Raw genomic sequence first — 12,302 nt, forward strand, 5'->3', positions numbered from 1 at the left:
GAGGGGAGAGAGGGAGAGGAGAGGGAGAGGAGGGGGAGAGGAGGGGGAGAGGAGAGGGAGAGGGAGAGGAAAGGGAGAGGAGAGGGAGAGGAGAGGGAGAGGAGAGGGGAGGGGAGGGGAGGGGAGGGGAGGGGAGGGCTTCTGTAACACTTCTTTGAAAGAATATTTGAAATTCATGCATCATCCAGGGAACTATTAATTAAAACATTATTTTGTTTCCCAATGTCAACAATGATTAAGCTGTGAGATGCTTTTTGGGAAGTTACTCATTTTGGGGGGGTGTGGGGGGGGAGGAAGGTCTCACCTCTGAAACACTCAAACACTCTCTTAGTGTCTGCTTAAAACAACTGCAAAATTGTATGTTGCACCAATCATAGAATCAATAAGGTTGGCAGAGACCTCAAAGATCATCAAGTCCAACCTGTCACCCAACACCTCATGACTACTAAACCATGGCACCAAGTGCCACATCCAATCCCCTCTTGAACATCTCCAGGGATGGTGACTCCACCACCTCCCTGGGCAGCACATTCCAATGGTGAGCAACTCTCTCTGTGAAGAACTTCCTCCTAACCTCCAGCCTAAACCTCCCCTGGTGCAGCTTGAGACTGTGTCCCCTTGTTCTGGTGCTGGTTGCCTGAGAGAAGAGACCAACTCCCTCCTGGCTATAACCTCCCTTCAGGTAGTTGTAGAGATCAATAAGGTCTCCCCTGAACCTCCTCTTCTCCAGGCTAAGCAACCCCAGCTCCCTCAGCCTCTCCTCATAGGGCTGTGCTCCAAACCCCTGACCAGCTTTGTTGCCCTTCTCTGGACACGTCCAAGTGTCTCAATGTCCTTCTTAAACTGAGGGGCCCAGAACTGGACACAGGACTCAAGGTGTGGCCTAACCAGTGCTGAGTACAGGGGCACAAAGACATAAATAAAACCAAAACATAATGTGCAATACTGTGAGACACCAATCAGAAAGATTCACTTTATTTCAGATCCTAAGATGGGAAAGGGTCACTAGCAAGTGTATCTTTTACTTGTAAAACCATGTAATAATCACTGCAATCCAAGGCTGGCATTTTATGTATTTATTTATTCATTTATTTTATTTTAATGAGAAACAAATGTTCTGCTTTCAAGGCAGGCAGGGTTGAAAAACATCCAACTTGGTCACGATGAACAAGAAGGAAAAAAACCCAAACCAAACCAAGCAACCAAAATAAACCAAAATAACAAACCAACCAAACAAAACCCCAAGCAAACAAAAAACCAAACCAAAGCCACACATAAACCCTCAAAACAAACAAACAACCACCCCACAAACAAACAAAACTACCCAAAAACCCCAAATCCAAACCCAATAACCAGAGAAACCCTGGCAGGCAAATGGATGCAGGACTGCAATGTGTTTGGTGTGTTGTGTTGGTGCACTTGAGGCACACGTGCCCAGCTGATTCATACACTTGACAGGTCCACCCCATACAGCAATGGGGTCAAACCACTCCATAAAGTTCCTTGCTCCTGATTCGTAGGCCAAGAGGGACAGCTGCCTCCCTGGCTGATAATTCAAGGCCAACGATGACCCAAATCTGCTCTTTCCTAACCATAAAACGCAGTATCCAATTCTTTCCAGCAAGCACACTCCTCATCTGAGATTAGTGCGATGGCTGAATCATCACCAGCTCCCCAACAAAGACTGGGTGCTGACAGAGGTGAAAAGAGTGCTGATGTGCTGCTCCACACTTCGTACTGAAATGAAAGGCTGCAGCATTAGAGCGAATGAAAATGAGAGCTGTGAGAGGAGTGAAATATGAATACTCTTCTTTTTATGCATTACTGATGTAAAGTCATGGTCTCAAAACACGCATGCATACCTGGACAAAGCTTACGCCTGCTCATACTGGCAAATTCCCGCAGGGGCCCTTAGGTGTCAGCGGAGCTACGCGACTGCGGTATGCATTTCATAGTTTCATAGTTTCATTCAGGGTTGGAAGGGACCACAAGGATCATCTAGTTCCAACCCCCTGCCATGGGAGGGACACCCCACACTAGATCAGCCTGGACAGAGCCTCATCCAGCCTGGGCTTAAACACCTCCAGGGACGGGGCCTCAACCACCTCCCTGGACAACCCATTCCAGGGCTTCACCACTCTCATGGGGAAGAACCTCCTCCTCCCCTCCAGCCTGAATCTCCCCACCTCCAGCTTCATTCCATTCCCCCTAGTCCTATCACTACCTGAGATCCTGAGCAGTCCCTCCCCAGCCTTCCTGTAGGCCCCCTTCAGATACTGGAAGGCCACAATTAGGTCACCTCGGAGCCTTCTCTTCTGCAGACTGAACAGCCCCAACTCCTTCAGTCTGTCCTCATAGGAGAGGTGCTCCAGCCCTCTGATCATCCTTGTGGCCCTTCTCTGGACACGCTCCAGCCCCTCCACATCCCTCTTGTAATAGGGGCTCCAGAACTGGATGCAGTACTCCAGGTGGGGTCTCACCAGAGCTGAGTAGAGGGGGATTTCTCCGTTTACAAACGAATTCAAGCAGCCAGATCTCTTTTCCGCTGGCTGCAGCCCGTGCAGGACGGGCAGGCTCGGGGCTGGCTCCGCATGCAGCGCTGAGCGCATCGCTGCTCACCTACCCCCGCGGGCAAGCTCCGGCCCCGGGCCGCCTCGGTGCTCCGCCGGCACCGCTGCTTAGCGGCGGAAGCGGGGAAGGCCAGTTTCTGCTGTTCTCCTGGGTAAATGCTAGCTCTCGTCACATACAAAGGGCACAGGCACAGCCTCTTTACGTTTAGGAAGCCGCTGACAGTTTATTACCTCCTGCGCGCACTACACACCTGCGGGGCCCCGCTCAGCTGGCGGCCTGCGCCCAGCCGCCCCGAGAGCTGGCCCCAACCGCCGCCGGCTGCTTAGCGCCCGCTGCTCGCCCCCGTACTGCGGGCCTCACCCGACCCACTACACCGCGGGTCGCTGACCCGGCGCCACGCCACGGCCCCCGTACGAGGCTCTCGAGGAGCGGCTGAAGGCGCGGAGGCAGTTTGAGCCGCACCGGCTTCCGTACGCAGGGAGGTCTCTTGACTGGCCCCGCGCGGGCCGGCGGGACGGTTCCGGCTGCGCTATGGAGCTCCTACTGCCTGTCGCCCTCCTCCTCCCCTTACTGCTCGTCCCTTTGGCGTTCCTAGCGAGGAGGCCCCACGGCCGGCGGACACCTCCCCTCAGTCTCCTGGTGGTGGCTGGCTCCGGTGAGTAGAGGCTACCGCCAGCCGGAGCGAGCCCCGCCGCAGGGCGGCCGCGGTGGCCTGCAGGAACTACGGCTCCCGGCATGCAGCGCCGCGGCAGAGACGGCGCCGCGTCGGGGACCGCGCTGCGCTCGCCGGCGTGTCCTGCCCAGAGTTGTAGTTCGGTGGCGGCCGCGGGAGCAGCGGGTTGAAGGGAGGCCCGCCGGCGGCCGCCGTTTCTCAGGAGCCCATACCGGGGTGCCCGGACCTCCCCCGGGCCGGGCCGGGAGCCTTTGGGGCCGTCGCTTGTGCTTGGGTTTTTTTAGTTCTTCGTAGTTGTTAAGCTTCGTGTTTTCTCGGAGGCATTTTCGTCCCTATTGGGATCTTAGCTGTTTGAGTTAGAATAAACCTTTATTAGAATAAACCAGACCAGGTTGGAAGAGACCTTCAAGATCATCGCTTCCAACCCATCAACCAATCCAACCCACCCAAACAGCTAACCCATGGCACCAAGCACCCCAGCAAGTCTCCTTCTGAACACCTTCAATGACGGCGACTCCACCACCTCCCCAGGCAGCCCATTCCAATGGGCAATCACTCTTTCTGTATAGAACTTCTTCCTAACATCCAACCTGAACCTCCCCTGGCGCAGCCTGAGACTGTGTCCTCTTGTTCTGAGTTCTGAGGCGTTCCTTCAGACGGCACACGACTTCCACCACAGACGTTAACAAATGCTGTTGAGTGAAACCGATGCAGAACAGACCTGAGCAGCTGCTTGCTCTTCTGACAGCAGTTCAGGGCAAGGCTTTCCATCCATCGGCACCGCCCTTACGTAACCGACGTTTGGTAGTCATGTTAGTACCCAAAGGTGCTTAAAAGGTTACTTAAAAGAGTCTCCTGTGAGCCTGCCGGAGATTGCTGCTGCCCAGGTGTATCGCTCTGCCCCAGGGTGACGCACCCTGCTACTCCTTGCTACCTCCCCAGACTTGCAGGGCAATTAGTTTGCCCCCTAAAATTAGCTTACCTGGAAATGTGCAGCTGACAGGTCCAGGTAAGCTTTGTTTTCGTCCCCTCAGCACCCCCGTGGGTTTTTGCCCACTGACTGGTTGAGTAGTGATCCCAGGATCTTCCTGCGGCTGGAGTCGGACTGGCAGTTTTACAGTTTTTCAGGCATCTTGGCTTCCACTGGTGCTGGAAATGTGCTCTTTCTCCTTCAGTCTTTTGGGATCTAGTTTGTACATGCTGAAAAAAAATACATTCACTTTGGGTAAGGTTACCAGGTGAAATAATCCATAAGTTGGTCAAGACATGCAGGCCTGTCCTCGGAGGCTTTTCGAAGGAGTCCCCTGACCTGGTGTGATTGTGGGGCAGTGCAGTAAGTGCAGAATTTGTGGGCCATCAGCAATAACCTGAACAGTGGTAGGAACCAAGAGCTGTGGCTGTCTTCGCTCTGGCTGTCTGGCTTCACCTCAGAGCTAGTCCAAGTCAGAAACCGCACCTTCAGCAGCTTCAGCAAAACGTTCTTGTTCCAGCCAAGCTAAGAGCCAGGGGCTTGTTCAGACACTGCACCAGGCAACTGAGCCTGCAGAATGTGCTCCTTTGTCCTCTGCAGCAGTACAGAGATCTCCATCTGACACCAAAGTCAGCTGGAGCATGCAGGCAATAAAGGCTCTTGCTGGGTTGATCTAGATACTGTTGGGTTGCTCTAGAATTGACACTTTGAATCCTTCCTGGTAAAGAATGCAAATATATTCTGTGCCTGAGCCCACAAATAGTGTGTATAGTAAGGAAGTGGAGTGGCTGAAGGAACTGTTGCTGTTTATCATGGAGAAAAGGAGACTCAGGGGAGACTCTCAGGGGAGACTGGCTCTCTACAACTCCCTGAAAGGTGGTTGGAGTTAGACAGAGGATGATCTCTTCTTCCTGTTATCAAGAATGAGAGAAAATGGCCTCAAATTGCACCAGGGGAGCTTTAGGTTGAACATTAGAAGAAACTTCCTCACTGTAAGGGTTCTCAAACACTGGAACAGGCTACCCAGGGAGGTGGTTGAATCCCCATCCTTGGAGGTGTTTAAAAGCCACAGAGATGGGGTGCTGAGGTGCATGGTTTAACACCAGTTGGACTTGATGATCCTAAAGGTCTTTTCCAACCAAAACAATTCTATGATTGCATTAAAACTTTGTGAAAGCTTCAATGAACCATGGCTCACAAGAAAATCCCTCCAAGCATGCTTTGAAAAGTGCTGCCTGAAATTCTGTGGAAAGGTGGGAAGCTCCTCTCTAATTCAGCACTACTGCTGCTGCTCAGTTTTTGGCCAGCTAAGAATGCTTGACTTTCCTAGCCAAGGACTCTTAGGAAGCTAATGGCACTGGATGGCAGGAAGTAGTGGGAATACATTCAGTTGGCTGTTTTGATCTGCAGCTTGCAGCAGAGTGAAAAGTGGTGTCCCCCAGGGATCAGTGCTGGGCCCTGTCCTCTTCAACATATTCATCAATGGTCTGGATGAAGGAGTAGAGTCAGTCATCAGCAAGTTTGCAGATGACACAAAGTTAGGGGCAGATGTTAGTCAGTTAGAGGGTAGAAAGGCTCTGCAGAGGGACCTCGACCGACTGGACAGATGGGCAGAGTCCAATGGGATGGCTTTCAACAAGTCCAAGTGCCGAGTGCTGCACTTTGGCTACAGCAATCCCATGCAGAGCTATAGGCTGGGGTCGGAGTGGCTGGAGAGCTCTCAAACAGAGAGGGACCTGGGGGTGCTGATCGACAGCCGCCTAAACATGAGCCAGCAGTGTGCCCAGGTGGCCAAGAGGGCCAATGGCATCCTGGCCTGCATTAGGAATAGTGTGGCCAGCAGGAGCAGGGAGGTCATAGTGCCCCTGTACTCTGCTTTGGTTAGGCCACACCTTGAGTCCTGTGTCCAGTTCTGGGCCCCTCAGTTTAAGAAGGACATTGAAACACTTGAGCGTGTCCAGAGAAGGGCAACAAGGCTGGGGAGAGGCCTTGAGCACAGCCCTGTGAGGAGAGGCTGAGGGAGCTGGGATTGTTTAGCCTGGAGAAGAGGGGGCTCAGGGGTGACCTCATTGCTCTCTACAACTACCTGAAGGGTGGTTGTAGCCAGGAAGGGGTTGGCCTCTTCTCCCAGGCAACCAGCACCAGAACAAGGGGACACAGTCTCAAGTTGTGCCAGGGGAGGTTTAGACTCGAGGTGAGGAGGAAGTTCTTCACCAAGCGAGTCGTTCGGCATTGGAACGGGTTGCCCAGGGAGGTGGTGGAGTCCCCATCCCTGGAGGTGTCCAAGGGGAGATTGGACGTGGCACTTGGTGCCATGGTCTAGTCATGGGGTCTGTGTTGATAGGTTGGACTCGATGATCCTCGAGGTCCTTTCCAACCTAAGTGATACTGTGATACTGTAACACATCCAGTAAAGGCTTTATGCCCATACTAAAAAGTGCAGTTTGGTGTCAGGCTGATGCAGCCAGCCAGATAAAAGGTGAGCCCGCTCCCCTTCTCTTACATACCCAATCTTCCTGGTGTTCCTGCAACCCTGGTTCAGGCAAATCAATTGACAAAACATTTATCATGCTCCCCCAAAGCACAATGAGTACAGCCTCTTCTCTCCAGTGTAGTGCCAGTTTTGCTACCTGAACAAAGTGACCTTGTAATCAGAAGATAGTCTACACCCTTTCAAGGCCAATGGTTAAAGCACTTGGCTGCAGCTGGACTGTTTCTTCAGTCAGCACTCAGTTTCCATGCTGGCACAGCTGCAAAGTGAAAGTACTGCCTGCTTGATTTCAGTGTTCTGAGCTGGGATAGTGTAGGCTCACAACCACTTCTTGCAGCTCATAGGACTGAGCACTGGGAGGTTTGTTTCCACATCACAGCTCTGAGCCAGATCCCATCCACCTTTGCTTTGACCATTGCACCATGGTATGGCTTTTGAGTATGAACTGTAGTATACTGTGCCCAGTTGTTTTTGCACCATGTGCAGGGTGTCAAAACACAAATGATGTACTACTCCATGATCCTGGTTCAGTCCCATTTAACTGAAAAACTTCCACTTCAGGGGGAGCTGAATTGTCATGTTACTTACACAGTCTTAAACACCCTTTCACTGGATCCTCTACTCAGTGTCACTGATAATAGTAGTACTGCTGACTTTTTAAGAAGAAAAGTAACTGATTCTGCTGAAGCAGTTGGAAGTTGTGATTTTCTTCGTGTGCTAACTGCAGTCTATTTTGTTTTTACAGGTGGGCATACAACAGAAATCCTGAGGTTACTTAGCTGTTTGTCAGAGTCATACTCTCCAAGGCATTATGTTTTTGCAGACTCAGATAAGATGAGTGAAGCTAAAATATGTTCTTTTGAACAAAAGAGGGCTGAAACGTTCTCCAATTCCCAGGTAACTTGCTAGCTCTTATAATCTTAAGGTGACATTCTATTTCAAGACAATTTGGAAGGGATACTGTAAAAGGATGCATTTAAGATCAGCAACTGCTTCTTATTTTACTACATGTTGATAATCACTTCCACTAAAGTTCTGCTAAAGCTGCCATTCTCTACATACTGCTTTTTGTGTTCCTGAAAGGAAAACACATTAGTGCTGTACTAGAGAGACACTGAAAATCTGAAGTAAGCACACCTCAAAATGGCAAGTGCCATTCTTGCTACTGATTTTTCACTACCACCATACTTACTGTCTCTTAAAATGGTCTTCAGCTCCAGCCAGCATCTTCATTTATTTAAAGCAATGAAGACAGATGATTGTATTGAAGGTGGCTGCACGAAGAAGGCTATCACTTACTGATCAAAAGCATGCTGTAAAGATAAGTTTTAATTCTGTAGATCAGGTAGCCAGCCAGGTGGTATTTGTAGCTTTAAAAATAATGAGGTCCTAGTGAGACCCCACCTGGAATATTGCATCCAGTTCCGGGCTCCTCAGTTGAGGGGGGACAGGGATCTGCTGGAGAGTCCAACAGAGGGCTACAAGGATGATGAAGGGACTGCAGCCCTGCCTGGTGAGGAGAGGCTGAGAGCCCTGGGGCTGTTCAGTATGGAGAGGAGAAGACTGAGAGGGGATCTGATCAATGTCTATCAATATCCAAGGGCTGGAGGTCAAGAAGGAGAGGACAGGCTCTGGGAGTCAAGAGGGAGGGGACAGGCTCTGCTCACTTGTGCCCTGTGATAGGACAAGGGGCAGTGGATGGAAACTACAGCACAGGAGGTTTCACCTCAAAATGAGGAGGAACTTCTTTCCTGTAAGGGTCCCAGAGCACTGGAACAGGCTGCCCAGAGAGGTTGTGGAGTCTCCTTCTCTGGAGCTTTTCCAGCCCTGTCTGGATGTGTTCCTGTGTGACCTCTCCTAGATCCTATGGTCCTGCTCTGGCAGAGGGCTTGGACTCAAAGATCTCTGGAGGTCCCTTCCAACCCTTAACAACCTGTGAGGCTGTGAGGCAGAAAGATGGTGGGTTTTTTTGGTTTTGTTTGTTTGTTTTAATGTCATGCTTTAGTTTGGTATTTTCCTTGGTGACATCATGTATCTTTTGGAATGAAATGATATTCCTAAACTCTTTCTGTAAGAAAACCTTAACTGTAACGATATTATTTTTGTGTGCTGCTAGGCTGTGTTTTGGTTGAATTTTGAAATGAAGCAGGTGTTTAAAAAGTACACAATATCTCTTCATGTCACCTAGTTTTCTGGTCAGTGACCTGAGCAAATGCTGAACTCCTTCACAACCATGAAAAAATGGTCAAAGTATCTTGTTTATCTTTCTGTTAGGTGTTTGCTTGCTTTGAGCCAGTGTGCTGCAGGATTAACAGAGAGCAGTTTGGTGACTTAAAGTGGGGTCTGATGTCTACTAATTTCTAGTTGAAAGATTCTATTTTTATTTGGGAACTGGAGTAAGTAATATGAGACTAAAATATGAGTGCTTTGGAGTAAGCAGTACAACATGCACTAAAGTATTGACATGATTTCATAAGGTGCACTTCTGTTATATATTGTCTTACAGCCCAGAAAGCCAACCAGATCCTGGGCTGCATCAAAAGAAGTGTGGCCAGCAGAGTGAAAGAGGTGACTCTCCCTCTCTACGCTGCTCTCATAAGACCCTACCTAGAGTACTGTGTCCAGTTCTGGAGCCCCTATTACAAGAAGGATCTGGAGGTGCTGGAAGGTGTCTAGAGAAGGGCCATGAGCATGAGCAGAGAGCTGGAGCTGCTCTGCTATGGAGACAGAATGAGAGTTGGGGTTTTTCAGTCTGGAGAAGAGAAGGCTCCAAAAAGACCTTATTCTTACCTTCCAGTATCAGAAGGGGCCTACAAGAAAGCTGGGAAGGGACTTTTTAGGGTGTCAGGTAGTGATAGGACTGGGGGGAATGGATCCAACTAGAGGAGGGGGTTTTAGATTAGACAGTAGGAAGAAATTCTTCCCCATGAGGGTGGTGAGACACTGGAGCAGGTTACCCAGGTGGTAGAAGCCTTGTCCCTGGAAGTTTTTAAGGGCAGGCTGGATGTGGCTCTGGACAACCTGGTCTACTGTGAGGTGTTCCTGCCCATGGCAGAGGAGGTTGGAATTAGATGATCCTTGAAGTCCCTTCCAACCCTGACAGTTCTGTGATTTTACTTCAGCAGCACTACTGGGACAAGAAATTATAGGGCTTAGAAACAATGATTTTCAGAATAGTCTCTTTTGATGTAAAGCAACTTCTGCTAAGGTGAGCAACAGGCTCTTTTAGGAGTGGCACTTAGTTTTCTTACCTCACTTTCACATTTGAAGATGAAGGTTACTTTCCTATCATGAGCTGCTGTGACAAGTGAGATGACTTAGTTTAAAATGGAGCATGGCACTCTCTTCTCTCGTTGTGCACCAAGGACAAAAGCTGAGTAGTGTGACCAGAGGTACTTCCTGCTCAGAGAAACCTGGCTCAGTAATTAGTCTTTCACAGTTATACTCCCTTATCTGAAAAATCATAGAATCAACAAGGTTGGAAAAGACCTCAGAGGTCAAGGCCAACCTATTACCTAATACCTAACACCTCCTGACAACTAAACCATGGCTTCAGGTGCCATGTCCATTCCTTTTTTGAACACCTAATGGCCAACCCTAAACTATTAAATTTCCTAAAAACACCTATTTTGAGTTTTCCACTAGTTCATGTAGTTTTGCTTAGCTGCTTGCTTCCCTTTTGTACCCCCTCCAAGTACTATCAGATCATGCAGTTATATTTTCCTTTAACAAGGGAAGCCAGGAGAACATTTTTGGCTGCATCCGAGCTTACTGTCTGGAAAATAGATGTTCATTTGCCTTTGACCATTCTTCTTCTACTGAGCAAAAATATTTGCAGTGAAAATGGAGGAAACATTTTGGAAAGTGAGAATCAAGAAGGACATTGAGATTCCTGAATGTGTCCAGAGAAGGGCAACGAGGCTGGGGAGAGGCCTTGAGCACAGCCCTGTGAGGAGAGGCTGAGGGAGCTGGGGTTGCTTAGCCTGGAAAAGAGGAGGCTCAGGGGAGACCTTATTGCTCTCTACAACTACCTGAGGGGAGTTTGTAGCCAGGAGGGAGTTGGTCTCTTCTCCCAGGCAATCAGCACCAGAACAAGAGGACACAGTCTCAAGCTGTGCCAGGGGAAGTTTAGGCTTGAGGTGAGGAGAAAGTTCTTCCCAGAGAGAGTTGTTAGCCATTGGAATGTGCTGCCCAGGGAGGTGGTGGAGTCACCATCCCTGGAGGTGTTCAAGAGGGGATTGGATGTGGCACTTGGTGCCTTGGTCTAGCAGGCATGAGGTCTGTGGTGACAGGTTGGACTTGATGATCTTTGAGGTCTTTTCCAACCTTATTGATTCTATGATTCTAAGTGCCTATAACATGTATTTGCTAATTTCCAGGGTGTGCTTGCAAGCAGTATGTGCTCTGGCCCTGGGGATGCTGGAGAGCATCAGGCATTTAGAAGTGTGTTAGTAGCTTCTTGCAGCTTTGACTTAGTGAAAGGGGAAGAGTGAATGCTTCAACACATGGTCATTCCCTTCCTCATCTCATCAAGGAAGTGCACATTTCCAGATTCCAGTAATAACTTCGGTGGGGAGGGAGTGTACTAACTGAACCAATACAATGTTACAACCCACAAGTATTTATCTTTTTGATCTGTGATCTCACCCAGTTCTAAACCCCACAGTATAGAGGGAGCAGGAGAGAATAAATTATTAGAATAAACCTTTATTAGAATAAACCAAACTAGGTTGGAAGAGACCTTCAAGATCATCGTGTCCAACCCATCAACCAATCCAACCCACCCAAACAGCTAACCCATGGCACCAAGCACCCCATCAAGTCTCCTCCTGAACACCTTCAATGACGGCGACTCCACCACCTCCCCAGGCAGCCCATTCCAATGGGCAATCACTCTCTCTGTATAGAACTTCTTCCTAACATCCAACCTGAACCTCCCCTGGCACAGCCTGAGACTGTGTCCTCTTGTTCTGGTGCTGGCTGCCTGGGAGAAGAGACCATCATCAGCCTGTCTACAACCTCCCTTCAGGTAGTTGTAGAGAGTGATAAGGTCACCCCTGAGTCTCCTCTTCTCCAGGCTGAGCAACCCCAGCTCCCTCAGCCTCTCCTCACAGGGCTGTGTTCCAAACCCCTCACCAACTTTGTTGCTCTTCTCTGGACTCGTTCCAGCAAGTCAACCTCCTTCCTAAACTGAGGGGCCCAGAACTGGACACAGTACTCGAGGTGCGGCCTAACCAGTGCAGTGTACAGGGGCAGAGGAAGCCAGAGTGAGCATCTTCCTCACAAGAAGCAAACCTTCTGCACTTCTACCCATTAAATCTCTTGAGAAAAAAAAAAACCCACAAACAAACCCTGAAATCCCTCTTATGAGGAGTCTCTGGTCCTGCTGTTACTTGCCTCTGATCTCTGTTGCTGAAGAGAACTTGCTTCAGCTCCTGCCAACCTACTCTAATGGCAGAAAGACAATTTATGTTTGCTGGCTGCAGAATGTGAATTCTTCACTGGATCCTTTACCCCCATTTGTCATGTCTGAGATGAGCAACCAGATTAACTTTACATAATGCTCAGCTGACCACATGAGAGTTACCACACTAAGA

General features: G+C 49.5%; 1 protein-coding gene and 1 long non-coding RNA gene across 6 annotated transcripts in view; one reads left to right on the plus strand and one right to left on the minus strand.

Moving 5' to 3' along the window:
- Window positions 1–2,337: 2,337 nt before the first annotated feature.
- On the minus strand, window positions 2,338–4,640 carry LOC137455448 (uncharacterized). Its single transcript, XR_010990828.1, has 3 exons — window positions 4,227–4,640; window positions 3,835–3,936; window positions 2,338–3,591 (listed from the first exon to the last, which is right to left on the minus strand). It is a non-coding gene; the product is annotated as an uncharacterized lncRNA (long non-coding RNA).
- The window catches only part of ALG14 (ALG14 UDP-N-acetylglucosaminyltransferase subunit), a 44,788-nt gene continuing 35,531 nt past the window's right edge, over window positions 3,046–12,302 (plus strand). For 4 of the 5 annotated variants that reach the window (XM_068166267.1, XM_068166268.1, XM_068166269.1 and 1 more), the window contains exons 1-2: window positions 3,046–3,226; window positions 7,451–7,602. In XM_068166267.1, coding sequence (XP_068022368.1) covers window positions 3,103–3,226; window positions 7,451–7,602 — 276 coding nt within the window. In that variant the 5' untranslated portion in view covers window positions 3,046–3,102. The remainder of the gene's footprint in view (window positions 3,227–7,450; window positions 7,603–12,302) is intronic. The other variant, XM_068166271.1, reaches the window with a different exon arrangement.

This window comes from Melanerpes formicivorus, unplaced genomic scaffold (genome assembly GCF_026170545.1).
Source record: "Melanerpes formicivorus ecotype bairdi unplaced genomic scaffold, bMelFor1.0.p_v2 SCAF_99, whole genome shotgun sequence".
Taxonomy (NCBI): domain Eukaryota; kingdom Metazoa; phylum Chordata; class Aves; order Piciformes; family Picidae; genus Melanerpes; species Melanerpes formicivorus.